Consider the following 17,382-nt stretch of genomic DNA (forward strand, 5'->3'; position numbering starts at 1 on the left):
CTATGATAGACCCATAAATCTTGCCGTTAATTACTATTCCCACATTCTCTACGCCAAGGTCTTAACTAAGCTTCGCATAACAATCCAAATGGGAGCCTACAATTGAATTGCAAATGTTAAATTTCAATTGATATTGAATGGATGTAGGACCTTGTGGTGCTGTTAGGTGACGAAGCACATCTGGAAATGTCTTACATGATCAAATGATATTAATCTGTTTGAACTGGTCACTTGTTCTATTGATTAGAGGAAAGGTCAGGTGTGTCTTGTATAATGGAATTAGCTAGCATCGTGTTAAGCATGTTAAATGGTGTGCATTCAATGGATTTAATGCACATAAACATTTCGTCTATTCTACCTACATTCGCGGGTATAAACATGTATACAGTCATAGCGTTAAATATATACAGTGTTAAGAAAATCTTGTACAATAATTTAATCCGCATTAAGACTACTGATTATAATAAGTACAAGGGGAAAAAAAATAAAAAAGTTTTGAATAGATTTATGATTGATTTTTGGGGCCTTTTTTGTATTTTTATTTCAACTCCAAATTTGTTACTTTTACGGGTATCCCGTGAAACCATGTCAGTTTGTATTTTCGATTTGAATAGATGTTTAGCCACAAGAAGACTGTATCTCCATAGAAAACACAATATAATTTTTGATTTTTTTGCAATATGACTTAGTTTTTGAGATTAGTTGGACAAACTTACATACACGTACAAAATTTGGCACACAATGTTGAGAAGCTGGTATAAAGTAACATATTAAAAAAATACACTTCTGACCTTCTGACAATATTACATGCATACGAATGAAATAGATCTTTGACATTTATTTTTTTTTTTTATTCATTAAAAATCTCGTTACAAGCTGCCAGGATCAAAAATTTTAAACCGGCTTGAGTGAATTTCTTTTTATTTCCCATCAGCCAGGACTTTTGACGATGAAACTTTCCAAATAATACGACTACCGTTTCTAATCCTAGCGGGATAGTGGATTTGCATCCAATGAATATTTGTTGAAAACATTTTGCCCGAAAACGTTGCGGGGAACGGACGAAAATGCTGTCAGTAGATACCAACGTAACTTTGTGGTATGAGCACAAAATTTAAACCCTCAGCATACTGCTTAAGGTTCAAGACAAGTGCACGTTCTTATTTTTGTTGGTAGAAATATTTAGTTTTGTTGTTAAAGCGCATTTCAGTTTGTATGCTTCGCTTTTCAATACCATATCTGGCGGTAAACATTCGGGAAATGTGCAGTTTGTATATTGATGCTATCTGTTACGGGATTGGTGGAATTTTGCATAAAGTGAAATGTGACGAAATTTAATTTAAAGCATTTTTCTCGAAATATTAAAGCGTAATTACATCCACGGTAATGACATCCATGGAAATGACTCCACGAAAATAAGAAATACCCTTTTCTGGAGTTTTGTGTGAATTAACCCGTTCCCTGCGTCGGGTCGTAAAACGCACGCGGCCGCGACCGCGCGTTTCGCAACTTTGTGCGATCGTAACATGGCAGCTGAACTTCTGCTGGCCAATCGGAACGGTTTGGTAATATAACTGCAGTTCTGGATGTGTTGTAGTGTTTGTTGAACGTGTTAAAGTATTTTTAAAAATATGCTTCAAAAATAAAGTATTATTGTGTTTAAATAAAAAACGTATATTTGTGTTTAAATAAAACGAGATCATAATTTATAATTAGTACACAAATTTACATGCATTATTTTATATAGGTAAAAAATTGTCTTTTTTTTTATTGATCATCATATGAGGTAAATCCAAAATTGATTGCCCATAAATTTTGAGTCCCCATAATTCGAATACCATTTTAATCTTACTTTTTATTATTAAAGATCTCAAAATAATTAAATACATTTTTATACGTGTCAGCCAGAAAACCATACAAAAGATTAATAAACTTCCGCTGTATTTGCTCATTAATGTGTATAATGATAGAACAATGCTGGATGATTATTGTTTACATTAAACTATGTAGGCACAGAAAAATTGTACTAAAGTGGAATTGGACAAGTGCGCCTTACATGCACTTCTGTACTTACTTTATGTCTATCTATGGCATACAGTGAGGACAGGCAGCCTTAGTGCTACTACCCTGTTGCTGAAGCTGACACCTGCGTGAGTATCGCAGCACTGGCGCTTTCTATCCTTACTACACGCCACTGCTTCATTATGATTATATCGTTTAAATGCCAAAGCGTATCCTACTACTTTGGGTGGCTGTCGATTGCTGTCATAATTGTTGTAAAAGCCATGTTTTCCAGGCAACCTTTGGAACTGGTGACAAGACGTTTAATTAAACTTTAATTTTATTGCCAACTCACAATATTCATTACCGATAGCCGAAAGGTTTCTACTAATAGACATATACCTCCCTCAAATAATTCCACAATGACCGCTCATGCGCCACCAGCCTCAATATTTTATATACCAGTGGCTATTATTGTCTCTTTCTGCCTTCGTGCTATACCGTATGACAGAAGAAGTGGTGAAAACGATTGTGATTCCGACCTTGTGAGAAATCTACCCACACTGCGTCTTCGTATAGTTGGTATACGCACAACACTTAAGTGACAAAACATTTAGCACGCGCATTTAGACGGTTAAACCTTTTGTTTTATTTCATTGTAATATCGTGGCCAGGCTAGACATAAAAAGTTTAAATGCACCACAAATGTTGTTTAAAAATATACGGAACATTAAAAAAACTGTTCAATCATACGTTATCAGTAATAATGAAACGTTACAAGCGGCTGTAAATCGCGCGTTACGAGTGGCATGCTAGGAACGTGACACAGTCTTTTTATAATAACAGCATGCCAAAACTATGCGTTGCAAAAGGGTTATACTAAATAAAGGTGATTCTCATTCTCTCTGGATTTTTGGGATATTTCGTTGAAAATTTTTACCGATGATAATTTGTATAAATCAACTTTGACAGCGATATGCTAAGCCGGAACTTTTTTACAACGGCAACTATGTATTTTGGTTTGTATTTTTCTAATCTATGTATCATTCTATATTTTATAAAAAAAATGACAAATTCGAATGTTTATTCTCGAGTTTTCTGTAATTTGAATTAAAGTATGCTTGATCGGCGTCAACTGTTCCGCGACCTTTTTTATCAATGTTCACTAGTTGCGTAAAACCGAAGCTGTGAATTAATAACCATTGATTTCCTTTTTTTTTTTTTTTATCGAATAGCTGGCAAATGAGCAGGCGGATAACCTCATGGTAACTGATCACCGCCGCCCACGGACACCTACAGCATTAATTTAATTTCTCTACAAAAGTCATCGTACATGAACACAAAACACAAAAGCTCCATCACATACGTTTCGTCTCTCTTTGAGACTCTCTTCAGCGATATAAAAGCTATCAGAGACAAATTTGAACCTTACTGTTGGAAAACTTATGACTGTGGTAGGTACGCATGGCGCCTCAGTTTATTACCATACTAATTGTGGCCGCTGCGTTCTAGATGTCTCACCTGCAATGCAGGCTCAGATGACAAGGTTAACGTACCAACATATCTAACCAGCTGAATTGTGGAAATTTACACATAAAAAGTCACAGAGAGATCGTATTGCTTGACAAACTTTTGCAGGTGGTAGGACCTTTTGCAAGGTCCGCCCGGATTGCTACCACCATCTTGCTCACTAATCCTGCCGTGAAGCAGCAGTGCTTGCACTGTTGTGTTTCGGCGTGCAGAGTAAGACAGCCGGTGAAATTACTGGCACTTGAGGTACCCCATCTTAGGCCTCTAGGTTGGCAACGCATCTGCAATCCCCCTGGTGTTGCTGGTGTTTATGGGTGGTGGTGATCTCTTGCCATCGGGAGACCCACTTGCTCGTTTGCCATCCAGTCGAATAAAAAAAAAACAGAAATGAATTATTTATTATGAAATTTACTATGAGAACGTTCTGCGAGGTTCTGAGTCAGGAATTAAACACACCGATAGTGATGATATTCGGTATGGCGATGGTTTAGAAATCGAAGAAGGACATAACAGTTTTTATCCCAGAAAATAGTGTGTGGACATTTTTTCCGAATATCAGTGCCTAAATTTACAAATATCAATCTAAGTATTGGGCAGGCTGGATGTCTCGTTATAAGGCAATGCCGAAACGTTGAACGAGAAAAGATATGATTTTTTTAAAGTTTTTGATCATCAGTTCCCAAGGTCCAAGACTGTCAACAGCAAAAGCCGCAAATACGCCAGCTGTCTGCCATTTTGAAACACGTATAACATAATTTCGTACTAAGCTGGTTTGAGACCATTTCGTGATCGTGATAAGTATTTTTTTCTCCAGTCTCATAATGTCAAGAATAAATGTTTTCTTATCTAAAAACAGACCCTCTTTTTGAACAATACAGACCTTTCATTGAAAATTTTGTCCATGTTTACACATGTTGATGTCGAAATGACATACAAAACAAACACAAATATTAAATTACCAGGGTCTTAGCAAACATGACAAATAAGGGGGTAAATTGATTCAAACATTGTCTAAAAACCTGCAACCAAAAGAACGCATCAACGCACAATAACCACCCCGGCGCAGTCGTAAAACATGCTCCACGTTCTTTATGGTTGCAACTGAGTATTTTTGTAACCACACTCGTTTTTTTGTCGCTAAGAGTTAAGAGATTAGCACGAAAGCCTATAACGTGGCGCATAAAAAATTCGCTTGAACGCTCGCGCATTCCCCCGCAGTGGCTTTTTCCGCTATTCTGTTTCCATTCCGGGAGACACGTTAATTTAAATGTTTCGCCGTTCCAACTGTTTTTTTCTATCATTTATTTGGTGTTTGTAATTTTTGTGTTTACAGTTCAATTAACATTTTGTGCAAAGTTTTAAATTGAGCGCATTACGTAAAGAAATATACTTAGAATTTTCAATTACAAAATTTATCACAAAGTTGATATTATAGTAGTGTCTGAGTTTTTTTTTCCATGTTGTACTCAATCGCTACGATTATACTTCGATTTATTAATGGTCACCGAATTTTAACAACATTATTTCTTATTGTTAACCTTATTGAACAAAATATTGGATCATTCCTATAATATTTTTTATTTAAATGCATCAGAACATTAATAAATAATGTTCTGATCATTAACATTGATGATTCATAATTATCAGTCGACATCTTTTGCTACACGTAGCGTATAATTAGTTTACCTTAATTTATTAATACACTAGCTGTTACCCGCGACTCCGTCCGCGTAAAATTCGTTTATCGCTATCCCGCGGAAACTATGCAATTTTCCGAAATTAAACTATCTGGAAGTCCGAGGGAGAGGCCTTTGCCCAGCAGTGGGACATAGAAAATGGCTAACGAAAAAAAAACTATCTGTATACTGAATTTAATGTAAATCGGTTCAATGATTTAGACGTGATAAAGTAACAAACAAACAGACTTACAAACTTTCGCATTTATAATTACTACACGACAATATAATAGCTTTGACTTCTACCAAATCGTCCATCCACCTTGCGAGAGTCCCTTTACACTTGATAAACTTTACTTTTGTTTCCCACGTGCCACCTACATTCGGTTCAACTCATGTTACCTAACATTATCCAGTGTGGAAAAACCAACACCAACGTTATTCCTTACTCGTCAGGAAGCGAATTGCCGTTAATCATGACTGGCAATCATTCGCCGACCGTGAGGCAATCATTCGCCCGTGGATCGAGAACTCCTTGATCTGAGATAGTTCGCTTGCATGTGCAGGTTGCATGCAGTGCCTCACCGTTTGAAGGAAATACAAGGAAGAAAGTTCGGACTGACTAAACAATAAAATAATTATTAAGTACTAACCAATTTACAAACGTTTAGATACGCATGTAGATGATTTTATCCCCAAAAATGAGTGATAGTCAACATAAGAATCATTATTTGTCTAAAAAAGAACAGAAGAGCCTATACATAATAATATGGGACGACGAAACCCATGTATGGACTCTTCTGTCCACAATATCACGTACTTTCATGGCATATTATTGCAGGATTTGCACAAATTCAAAACAAGGGTTCCTGTAGTACCTACGCTGAAACGAACATGAAGGATAATAGTTTTATAACGTACGCTGTATTAGTGTGTGTTGTATGCAAATAGTACAATTAAATATTAGTACGTATTAAAAAAACTTTTGCAACCTTCATTATTCAGATGTATACAACAATTTCTCATTTTCTAATTATGTTTTAAATTACTACCTACTTGTATTTATTTTGTCTAAAACCAAGCTCGGTGCAATACAACCCTGTGTGTACCATCTTTACCCACCAATGATGAGCCTTCCTGCCACTGGCTCAATCGACTTATAATCAGCTGTGATACGATCTATTACCCAGCGCTACATCATACTGAGAAGGCCATATCTGTATGTACATACATGTTAGTTCCCTGCTATTAATGTAAGTATATGCTGTTTCTACTCGTAGTTCAACAGCGATATCTACGCTAGTTTGTTAAAAACATATACTTGTTACTATACCTGGACCTCCATATAGTAAAAGAAAGCTTCCTATGTTTTGCTTCATATATTTTTATTCTTGGTAATCGACACCACTCGCCACTCGCCATAGCTTTGCAATTGGAATAAAAGGTTGACTGGCAGAAATCCCTTTAGGGATAAGTTCGCCTTTGTACTTATCACTTTCTTTTTGTGTAACATTTTGTATTTCCTTTTTGTACAATAAAGAGTTTAAACAAACAAACAAACAAAATTTCCCCGAATAGCGCCATTTGCAATTTTGATATTTATATAGAGTCTGAGAGGCTACCTCATCATCGCTAATAAACAGATTTTCATATTTCGATATATAAATCAGTCTGAAAATATCGTTTTTCATTATTTATTGCACCGATACGTAAAAATACACAACTTTATTCATTAATAACGGTCAGAATTTTATTTGTTTTATATTTGAGTACAAAAAGTAGGTTGATTGCTCAATCCACATTTATTGTATTGAAATGTTTAATTATAAACTGCTGAGGGTTTATTGCACCCTTCAAGTGCTTACACAAATTTACTGAAAAAAACCTGCCATAGTGGTAAATTATGTCACAAAAATAAGAAATAAAATGTTTATGAAAGTTTGTCAGTTTTTTTTTATTATGAGAGGAAGGCAAGTACTATTATTGTAATTGCGAAAGTTTTTTTAGTGTTTTTCTTTTATTGTGGTTAACACCGTATTTCCTTTGATTGGTCAGTGTTCAAAATATATAACCCAATCATTTGTCTTGTGAAATATTAATACGTTACTCTCCAACTAATTGTTTCCGCAAAGTTTTATTCTGTTTCCAAGCAAAACTTGTGGAGTTTTGCAATTAATCTTTAGAATGCCTACAGTAATCCTGTCCAAGTTGTCAGTATTTGCAAATCCTATTAAATGATATTAATTGATATTTATCCGTTACCATATCATTTAATATGAGGGAGTCTCACGGTAGTTTCATGTTCAAAATATCCAAATCCGCCCAAAACGGTTAGAGTATCTAACTACCCCGTAAATCTCAACTATCCGCTATATGCTAGTTGTCTGGAGAGCACTTAGTAGTGTCCCCGGCTTTGGCGGATGCTTCAAAGCATAAGCGTTGAACAGAAGTCTTTGCTTAATACTGAGTGAATAGACAACGTTCCATTCAGCTGGGTGAGGTTAGTAAATTACCAGCTCAGAATTAAAAGACGACCCGTTCATATTCTTTAAGTAAGTAAACTAACGCGCTTGATAACACAATCACATTCGTAATTTATTTCTACCATTATAAATATTACCTATTTGTATTTTTATTGTTTAAGCCATGGTGGCAGTGGCCTTTCGCCTCTCAAGCTGAGGTCCGTGGGCTCTGAGTTTTTCGAAATTCATGTGCGAAATTACATTTGAAATTTACCACGAGCTTTACGGTGAAGGAAAACATCGTGAGGATACCTGCTCACAGCTGTGAAGTAATTCAATGGTACGTGTGAAGTTCCCAATCCGCACTGGGCCCGCGTGAGAACTACGGCCCAAGCCCTCTCATTCTAAGAGGAGGCCTGTGCCCAGCTGTGGGACGTGAATGGGCTAAGATCATGATGATTACCTATTTGAGATTGCAAATCTGTAAGTACTAGACAGTAAACGAGGCCCCCTGGGCCTGTACCACAAAAATTACAAGTGCTATAAATCGACATAATCGTTTTTTTTTCGTACTAAAAAGCGACAGTTATGCAGAATTGTAGCACTTGTAACGTTTGTGGTACAGGGGCCCCGCCTTTCTTACATTGGAGGTCCAGTACTTCCTAGCTCCGCTTTCAACCTCTTCTTGATCCATGAGTTTACAAGCGGCTATACCATTTTATACCGGGTTATGCGCTTTTTAGCGCCTCGGAAAGAGAAAACGACATCTTAGCCCGGAAACAGCTGCGTGTCTAAGAGCTCACAACCGTTTATTTTACTAAATTTTGTAACATTGTTATATGAACTTTGTATGAGCTAGGGGAATTCTGGGACGTTAGCGAGTGTCTGCGAGCTTGTCTCGGCTCTTTACTTAAGTCTGGAATGAGCTAAGTTTAGAAGCAAGTATTTTGTTTGACTGGAAAGTCGACTGAGTGAAGGAAGTTGAATGTTATAATAGTGTTGTTAGGCTAATGATTAAATCGATCGCGTTGTTTTTTGTTGCATTTATGTTTCCTTTTATAACAATGCTCGGTGTAATGGTATATTTTTTTACTTTTTTATTTAGACCGCCACGTAATAATGTCACATAATTTTTTACAGACTGTTACTTTTGTAGTCTTCGTAACAAATAAGTTTCCTTTAAATCTTGCACGTTGAATTTCACTCACTTCTAGTAATCGGATTGACTTTGACTTAAAATTTGCTACGGATATGTTGTTTGGATGACCAAAAAAAAACAGCCAACAAAAAGTACCTACACTCAGCAAAAACTTGTATTAAAACTTTAACTTTTGCCAAAAACAACTCGACATTTGCGTAGCAGATTATGCTCGCGTATAAACGATATGCAAATTTGAATTTTCTAACGTTCACGCAAATACCGTCAAAATTGTCATCACTAAAGCCGGGTATACATATATAATTACGTCACGTCATAAACAGCATTTCGGAGCGTGATGGGGACAATCGACGCAAATATTTAGCGTAACTATGCTAGTGTCGGGCGTGAATATTCAATCGATAGTGTGAACCGTGCCTAACTGCATGCATAGCGTGGCTGGACAGAGAGTTTGATGGATACTACAATTTCATCATCATCATCATCATCATCATCATTATATCATCCGTAGAATATCCACTATTGGACATCTTCAGTTGTCTTTGAACATGTCACACGTGTTCATGTATGAAGTGTGGAACAGTAATAGATTGGTATATACAGAGAACCTTACAACGAAGCTTGAGGGTTCTGAGCAGATACTTGTATGAAAAAAAATATATAAATATGACGTTTTAAACTTTCGTGATTTTCACTCATATTCAAAATACCACGCACAGGACTTATCATTCTAACACACACGAGTAATATTAACCTCGACGTTTCGACAACATTACAGTGGCCGTGGTCACGAGTAGACTGAAGTGTGGGGTGTCAAGTCTGCCTAGCAGCGAGAGTCCTTCGAACTACCCGCACTTGATCACAAATAGACCACGGCCACTGTAATGTTGCCGAAACGTCGAGGTAAATATTACTCGTGTGTGTTAGCGTGATAAGTCCTGTGCGTGGTATTTTGACTATAATATGAATATGTATAATTTAAGTATGTATTTATCGTATTAAGTAGGTAATTTTATTCGTGCTTCACAAAACTTGCTTAGGTACTTTGAAACTAGGTATCTATTGTGCCGTGATAATTTGATGAGTTGATTTATTTATGTTTGCTGTACCGAAATAGGTTATCTTTGGAACTACCCACTGGGCTGATTTAGATAAACATGTTTGAATTATATACGTAAAGACGAAGTTACGAAAAAAAGTTAGTCAGTACATAATACAGAGTGGTCCATCTTACTATCGCTAATTTATATCACCAATATCTATTATGTATGTCATGGCACATAGATGGAATACATTTAGGCCGTACTTTGACGGTAGTTCGGTTTCTGTATACCGAGTGGTCGCAGGTTTGAGTCTGGCCCTGACATTGCTGCATTAGTGCCATAGTTCAACATTATGTACGTACACAGGTATCTGCTACATTGTGAAAAAAAAATAGAATTTTAGTGCAATGGGATATGGTCTAAGGCAGTGTTTTTCAGCTTTTTTCATGACTAAGTGTGTAAAATTATTTCACGGCTCCCTGCCTCTGGTTTATTTAGTACATACCTATAGGTACTTAAAGTTTAACTTATTATGTGACAAATAATAAATTCTTACAGCCTTATTCATAAAAAACCTAATTGAGGTTTGATCGGTCGTTACTTAGCAGACTGATTAAGCTTGTTAGACGGTTGTCAGAAGTATGATTCATAAACGCTTGTTAGCAGTCTGCTAGTTGTTGAGCTGCTGATAGACGGATTAGACGCGTTATGTTGGCCACCTTGACAAATCAAAGACAAAAAAATGGCCTAATCGATAATTAAAAAAAAAAATTGACAGCAGTGACAGCAAATTACCAGAAAAAAATAAAAAGCGAGATGTTTGTTTTCCCGCCATTTCCGATCCGCATGTTTATGTTGTGCAAAAAGCCATAATTATGTTAATCATCCTTATTTTTTTTCATATTTATTGTTAATTATTGTTGCTAATTTAGAGGATTTTTAAATAAAAATTCCTGAAAATAATTTTTCCTGTTTTTTTTTTTTAATCTGCGTAGCCCTGCCTTCACTATAAATATATTCGGTACCTATGGTTTTTTACTCTAGTCAAAGTCAGCTGTTCAAACTTGTGGCGGCCATTTTGTGACTTAGCAGAGAGATAAAGGAGGGTCTACGGTCTCTAACTTTAGCAGAGCCTTGATCGACTGATTAGCGCTAACAGACGTTTATGAATCATGTTTTTTAGCATCGGGCCTTCAAGGAGCCTTCAAGGAGGCTCTAACTTTTTATGAATAAGGCTGTTAGAATATTTTTATTGATGTGAATATATTGAAACTGGCTAGCCGATACGAGAGCTGAAAAAAAAAAATGTAAAACAAAAGTCAGATAAAAAATATGAATATAAATAAAAAAAATATGATTGGTTTTTTGGAGTCTTTTTTTGTATTTTTTATTTCAACTCCAAATTTGTTACTTTTACGGGTATCCCGTGAAACCATATCGAAAATACAAACTGAGACATGGATGTACAGAAAAACCAGAAAAAGACACCAGCGCTGGGAATCGAACCAAGGTCCTCAGCAATCCGTGCTGCGTGCTATAACCCCTGCACCACCGCTGGACAGTAATCTAGACACGAATTTTTTTATGCATACATATCTCAGGTTGCTTATTTCTACTACGCTACTTATGCAGCAGCACTAGCGACATCTATGTTCCGCTCTCATCGAGAGACATCACACTCTTTCGGAACCAACCGCTCACCCAGACAAGAGATGTCGCTACTAAGCAATCAAATTATGATTGCTGAGGACCTGGGTTCGATTCCCAGCGCTGGTCTCTTTTTCTGGTTTTTCTGTGCATCCATGTCTCAGTTTGTATTTTCGATATAAATAAAAAAACACTGGCCTGAGTGAGACTTGCTTGATAAGACATCGGTTAGACGCCCATTCTGGCGTCAGTCTAGACTATCATTCTGGTTTGAATGACGATAAAATTATCCTGTAACCCTTTCCGACTGACAGACTGATAGTCCAGACTAATAAAAATCAAATGTTTTTAATAAAACTGCTTAATTAAAATAAAAATGCTTGCACTGTTGTGTTTCGGCGTGGATAGCAAGACAGCCGGTGAAATTTCTGGCACTTGAGGTATCCCATCTTAGGCCTGTAGGTTGGCAACGCATCTGCAATCCCACTGGTGTTGCAGGTGTCTATGGGCGGTGGTGATCTCTTACCATCAGGAGACCCACTTGCTCGTTTGCCATCCAGTCGAATAAAAAAAGGGAAAAAAAACAAAAGAAAATCAATAATTTGAAATTTTGAATTTTGTTCTTCTACGTATAAGTGGCCATCAGATATTTGCCATGATCTGTAGTAAAGTTTTTTTTTTCACTGAGATCTAGCGACTCTCTTATAGAGGCTTTCAGATCCCCGGGGGGTCACGACCCACACGGTGAAAACCTTAAGTCTTAGTTTTATTCTACATAGCGTTTTTGTCTTAGGATTCGATCCAATTTGATTGCACTGAATTCTGGAGCGTGCAACTCAGGTAGACAGCGACAGTGCTGCTGGGAGTGGCGGGTAAGAGCGTTTTCAGGTTATCCGATACCGATATCGGGGCAAGTAAAATGTATGAAATATGATCCGATGTAACTAAGGTACCGACATAGCTCGAAGAATTGCGAAACTGAAGTGGCAGTGGGCGGGACACATTGTTTGCAGTACATGGCCGATGGGGTCAGAACGTTCTCGAATAGCGTCCGCGGACCAGGAGACGAGCTATCGGTAGGCCTCCAACAAGATGGAGCGACAACCCGGTTAATATTGCGGGATCGCGTTGGATGCAGAAAGCACAAGACTGGTCTGAGTGGAGAGCCTTGGGGCAGGCCTATGTCCAGCAGTGGACGTCTTTTGGCTGACATGATGATGATGATCCGATATCGGATCGGATAATCTGAAAACGCTCTTAATGTGAGTGTAGCTGATAATGCTGCCCACCTGAGCTGCATACTAATACATGCTTGAGTAATAGCTTAACTTACGTGAATAGCCTTCGCCTAGCATCAGCAACGCTGGACCGACTCCATACGAAGTCAGAGCGTCCATCGCAGCTCTGCGTTGTCTGAAACAAAATATTTCATCAAAGTCATGCCAGGTAGCTATTAATCAAGGTCATACATACATTTTCACGATCTTTATTAAAAAGAGTGTAATTTATTGTAAAACACATGAAATTAAGATAAAAATAACATGACTAATGATTGAATTAAAAATAACTAATTTAAAATTATTACAAAAAGTAAACAATAACTGTAGGTACATAAACGATCTTTATTTGGTTTGACAATGTCAATTATTAGGTGAAAAGTTATCTACAACCCTTTCGATAAAATAAATACAGTACAAATTGTGGCTTATTTAAAATGTTTTTTTAATTAGACAGATAAAAAATATTTCATCCAGTGCCTTTTTATATTTTTGTATCAAGAAAAAGCTTCGATGAAACTCATCTAAACGTCAAAAGTAAAAGATATTTGGAGACAAGCACGTCTTGATAGAACGGCTGCTGAGCTAAGAATAAATTTTGACGTAAAAACAAAGTGCTGAATAGGAAAGTAGGGAATATTCGAAAATTGAAATTTTGAATTGAATTGAACCGAAACAAGCCTTGTTACAAGACGACACCCTGCAGTTATCTCTATTGCTAATAACATAAGATTAAAGATGACAACTATTGGGACAGTAACGAGCACTCGTTCGTTTATCTTATCCACTTTTCTATGCAACTAGCATGAAAAAGTGGGCCAATTAGGGCATCGATAGCACATTTATTAAATAAACCAATGAAAATTTACAGCATTACAGTTCACACCAATGCGCTGTAAATTACATACAGTATTATTATGCTTAACAAGCAGAAATATACAGCTCTGATGAGATGAGCCTGGATAAGATAATCATCGTGTCACTTTTGATGTACCTAAGCGCGGTAACGAGCGCAATTGGTAAGTTAGAGCGAGCAGGGCCGACACTCACACCGTGCTCTCAAGTTGATCTATCGAAGATATAAACTGCTCCAGGTAGTAGGTTTTTATTTAAAATCAATTTTTTTGTATGATTTGTGAAAGACAAAAAAAGGCGTATTATATAGTTAAAGATTATATCATGGACAGGGATATTTGAATTGGAAATAATTCCGATCCGCATTAGCGATCCCTTCAAATAGCAAACCTACTGTGTTTAAAATCATATTAACGTTATCACAATTAAAGAAGTTACAAGAGACATTTTTGCCAGTGCATTGTGTTTTTTTTTATGTTATAGCAGACAAACGAGCAGACGGTTCACCAATGTACTGTTAGTGTAGTGTTCATGAATTTCTAAAATCATTATCATTTTCGTTTTTTTGCGGATATAAGCTTACGAAAGTTGAAGCATTATAAGACGCTCGTTATGTTTCTTAATAACATCCATATCCATACATATATTATAAATGATAAAGTGTGTCTGTTTATGTATTTGTATGTTTGTGTGTTTGTATGTTTGTCCGTCTTTCACGTCGAAACGGAGCGACGGATCGACGTGATTTTTGGCATAGAGATAGTTTATGGGCCACAGAGTAACATAGGCTACTAGGGAACAGCGCGCGATAACCGAATTTCACGCAGGCGAAGCCGCGGGAAAAAGCTAGTAATATTACAAAATGTGAAAGTAACTGCCTAGCAGTTATCTGTCTATCTGTTACCTTTTCATGCTTGTAATGCTGAACCAATTAAAATAAAATTTAGTGTAGAGATGGTTTCAGACACTGGAAAGAACATAGGCTAGTTGTTATCTTGGAAATTAGCACGGTATATAGAAAAACAACGAATTCTTCACTGACAGAGTCATGGGCAACGGTATTTGATAAGTAGCCACTCTTCCACTAAGTTCACAACTCCAAAGATATCACTAAAGGATGACATTCTATAAAATCGGAAAAAATATTTTCATTTCATAGAGATACTTTACATTACCTACATGAGAGCCGTGGTGGCCTAGTGGTTTGACCTATCGCTTCTCAAATAGAGGGTCGTGGGTTCAAACCCCGGCTCGCACCTCTGAGTTTTTCGAAATTCATGTGCGGATTTACATTCGAAATTTACCACGAGCTATGCGGTGAAGGAAAACAACGTGAGGAAACCTGCACAAACCTGCGAAGCAATTCAATGGTGCGTGTGAAGTTCCCAATCCGTACTGGGCCCGCGTGGGAACTATGGCCCAAGCCCTCTTGTTCTGAGAGGAGGCCTGTGCCCAGCAGTGGGACGTATATGGGCTGGGATGATGATGATGACTTTACATTACTCCACTCACTCACTCACTTCATATGTTTTTACATTTAAAAAATCATTTTTTTTAATAGGTATTTAATATTCTCCTGTGTGACCCGCAGCCTGTGCCGCGATAATTAAAAGTGTTCGTAATGGCGTCCGCAGCTTCGATAGCTCCAATTAAAATGCTAATTGAACCTATCGCGGCAAGTTCTTACGTTAGTTTCAGAATTATTGGAAGTTTCACTGAGACTGCATGAATAATCCATGCACTATATAATTTTACAGAATATCGAACGTTTTTATTAAAGGCTGCGAAAGGAATAAAATTGGCGCGGGCTTTGTGTAAGTAATTAGTTTTGGTTTTCGTGTAACATCGTGTTCGGAAATTAATTGAGTTGTTTTAAATGTCGACATTCGAACAAGTAGTTTCACTAACGTTTTGTAGCATTTCTGACAAGGTTTCTGGTAAAAATCTGTTCTGGAATGGATGGTCTGACCATCAGTGGTGTAGCGGTATAGCCCGCGGTACGGAATACCGAGGACCTGGGTTCGATTCTCAGTGATGGTCTTATTTTTCTGGTTTTTCTGTGCATCTATATTTCAGTTTGTATTTTCACTTCATAAGGTGTCAACTTACTCCTTTATCGACTTTATTTATCGTAATATATGAATGTTTCTTTGTGCAATTGCTTCATGATTGAAATCTTAATATAACCGTTTCTGAAAGCACCAAGGTATTAGCCAAGGTTGCAACGACTTTCTTAGAAACCAATTGTTGCCTGCAACTGTTTCTGCGTAACGCAAGGACTTTTTTTTCTGGATAAAAATTAGCTATTTACTAGAGAACGAATTTTCATAATCTATTTAGTAGATCAAGGGAACCTCTATGTTTACCAAGTATAAGTATGAATAACGTCATCAACCACTCCTCATAAACATTCAGCGGTCGCACATTAAATCATAGAACTTCGTATTTCCCACACAAATCCATTTAGCTTTAAAATAAGCCAAATGTAGCGCACTCCAGGTACCTACTAGAGATTCAACTCTTGTTCGGAGCGTGAAGTAATAGTGTTTTCACTTGAAATTGAGTCTGCAAGTTTGGGCGACGCGTTATCGGATTTGTTCTGGTACGCGCTCGGAATCCCGCTAACTTGGTCGCGTTCTGCAAAATTGCAGGCCCGTATGTGCAGCTTGTTCTTTGCAATTCTAGATTGGTGGCGAATCCGGCGGTGAGAAAGGTAGTGCGGGGCGTGGTTCTTTTGTTATAAATTTTATTTAACTTCCAATGTGTAAGTGCTAAGGAATGTAGGCGATATTTGCAGGTCAAATTTGAATCGCTTGGAAATTTGGTATCACATAATGTAGTTTGCGCGATAATCACCATCATCCCAGCCTATATAATATAGGATAAGGAAAAAGGAGATGAGACAAAAAATAATTTATTGACTCATCTCCTTTTTCCTTTACACCGCAGTATTGTTCTATTGCTGGGCACAGGCCTCCTCTCAGATAAGAGGATTTGGGTCGTAGTTCCCATACGGGCCTAGTGCGGATCGGAATCTTCACACACACCATTCAATCTCTTTGCAGGTGCAAGTTTCCTCTCGATGTTTTCCTTAACCGTAAAACTCATAAATTTCAAATAATGTATAATTCCACATATAAAATCCGAAAAACTCTACATGCGAGTCCGGGCTCGAACCTGCAACCCTCTGCTTGAAAGGCCACAGATCAAACCACTAGGCTACCTCTACTTACTTTAACTTATGAAATAGCAGATCAGAAACAATATAAAATAATTTCCAAATTCGAAAATTTTCTTTATTGATTTACCCGCGCAATAGTGTAGCAAAAGTAAAATATTTTTCGCACCGTTTTAAAGTAACACAGCAAACTACTCAGCAGTGCCAACATGACCATGCGCGCAAATTGTCCAAGCGACTTATTTTCTGTCTGTGGCACCTGCTTTTGGCGCAATTTCGTTATTATGTTGGTAGCGCAAAAACATGGCGGATAGGTTTCAGCTGTTCTCAGAAGCAGGTGGAGAATGCTTTGGAATTGCACTGTTATTTTTGAAAGTAGAGTAAATGTAACTAAATCCTTTCTAAGAACATCTGCGAGTGACGTGAAAACTGCGATCTTTTTACAAGGATTAGTTTAACTTACCCTGTTTGGTGGGTAAAATCTTGCAAATTCATTTTGGTCCACTTCCAGTGGTCTGATTGACTCATAATTTAATATACAATGTATCTTAAAT

The 17,382-nt window shown here is 37.2% G+C and overlaps 1 protein-coding gene across 2 annotated transcripts in view; it reads right to left on the minus strand.

Moving 5' to 3' along the window:
- bru3 (CUGBP Elav-like family member bruno 3) overlaps positions 1-17,382 on the minus strand; it is a 1,256,451-nt gene that overhangs the window by 1,041,504 nt on the left and 197,565 nt on the right. For both annotated transcript variants that reach the window (XM_074093042.1, XM_074093039.1), the window contains exon 2: positions 12,852-12,931. In XM_074093042.1, the coding sequence (XP_073949143.1) occupies positions 12,852-12,915 (64 nt within the window). In that variant the 5' untranslated portion in view covers positions 12,916-12,931. The remainder of the gene's footprint in view (positions 1-12,851; positions 12,932-17,382) is intronic.

The sequence above is a fragment of the Choristoneura fumiferana genome, chromosome 10 (assembly GCF_025370935.1).
Source record: "Choristoneura fumiferana chromosome 10, NRCan_CFum_1, whole genome shotgun sequence".
Lineage (NCBI taxonomy): Eukaryota > Metazoa > Arthropoda > Insecta > Lepidoptera > Tortricidae > Choristoneura > Choristoneura fumiferana.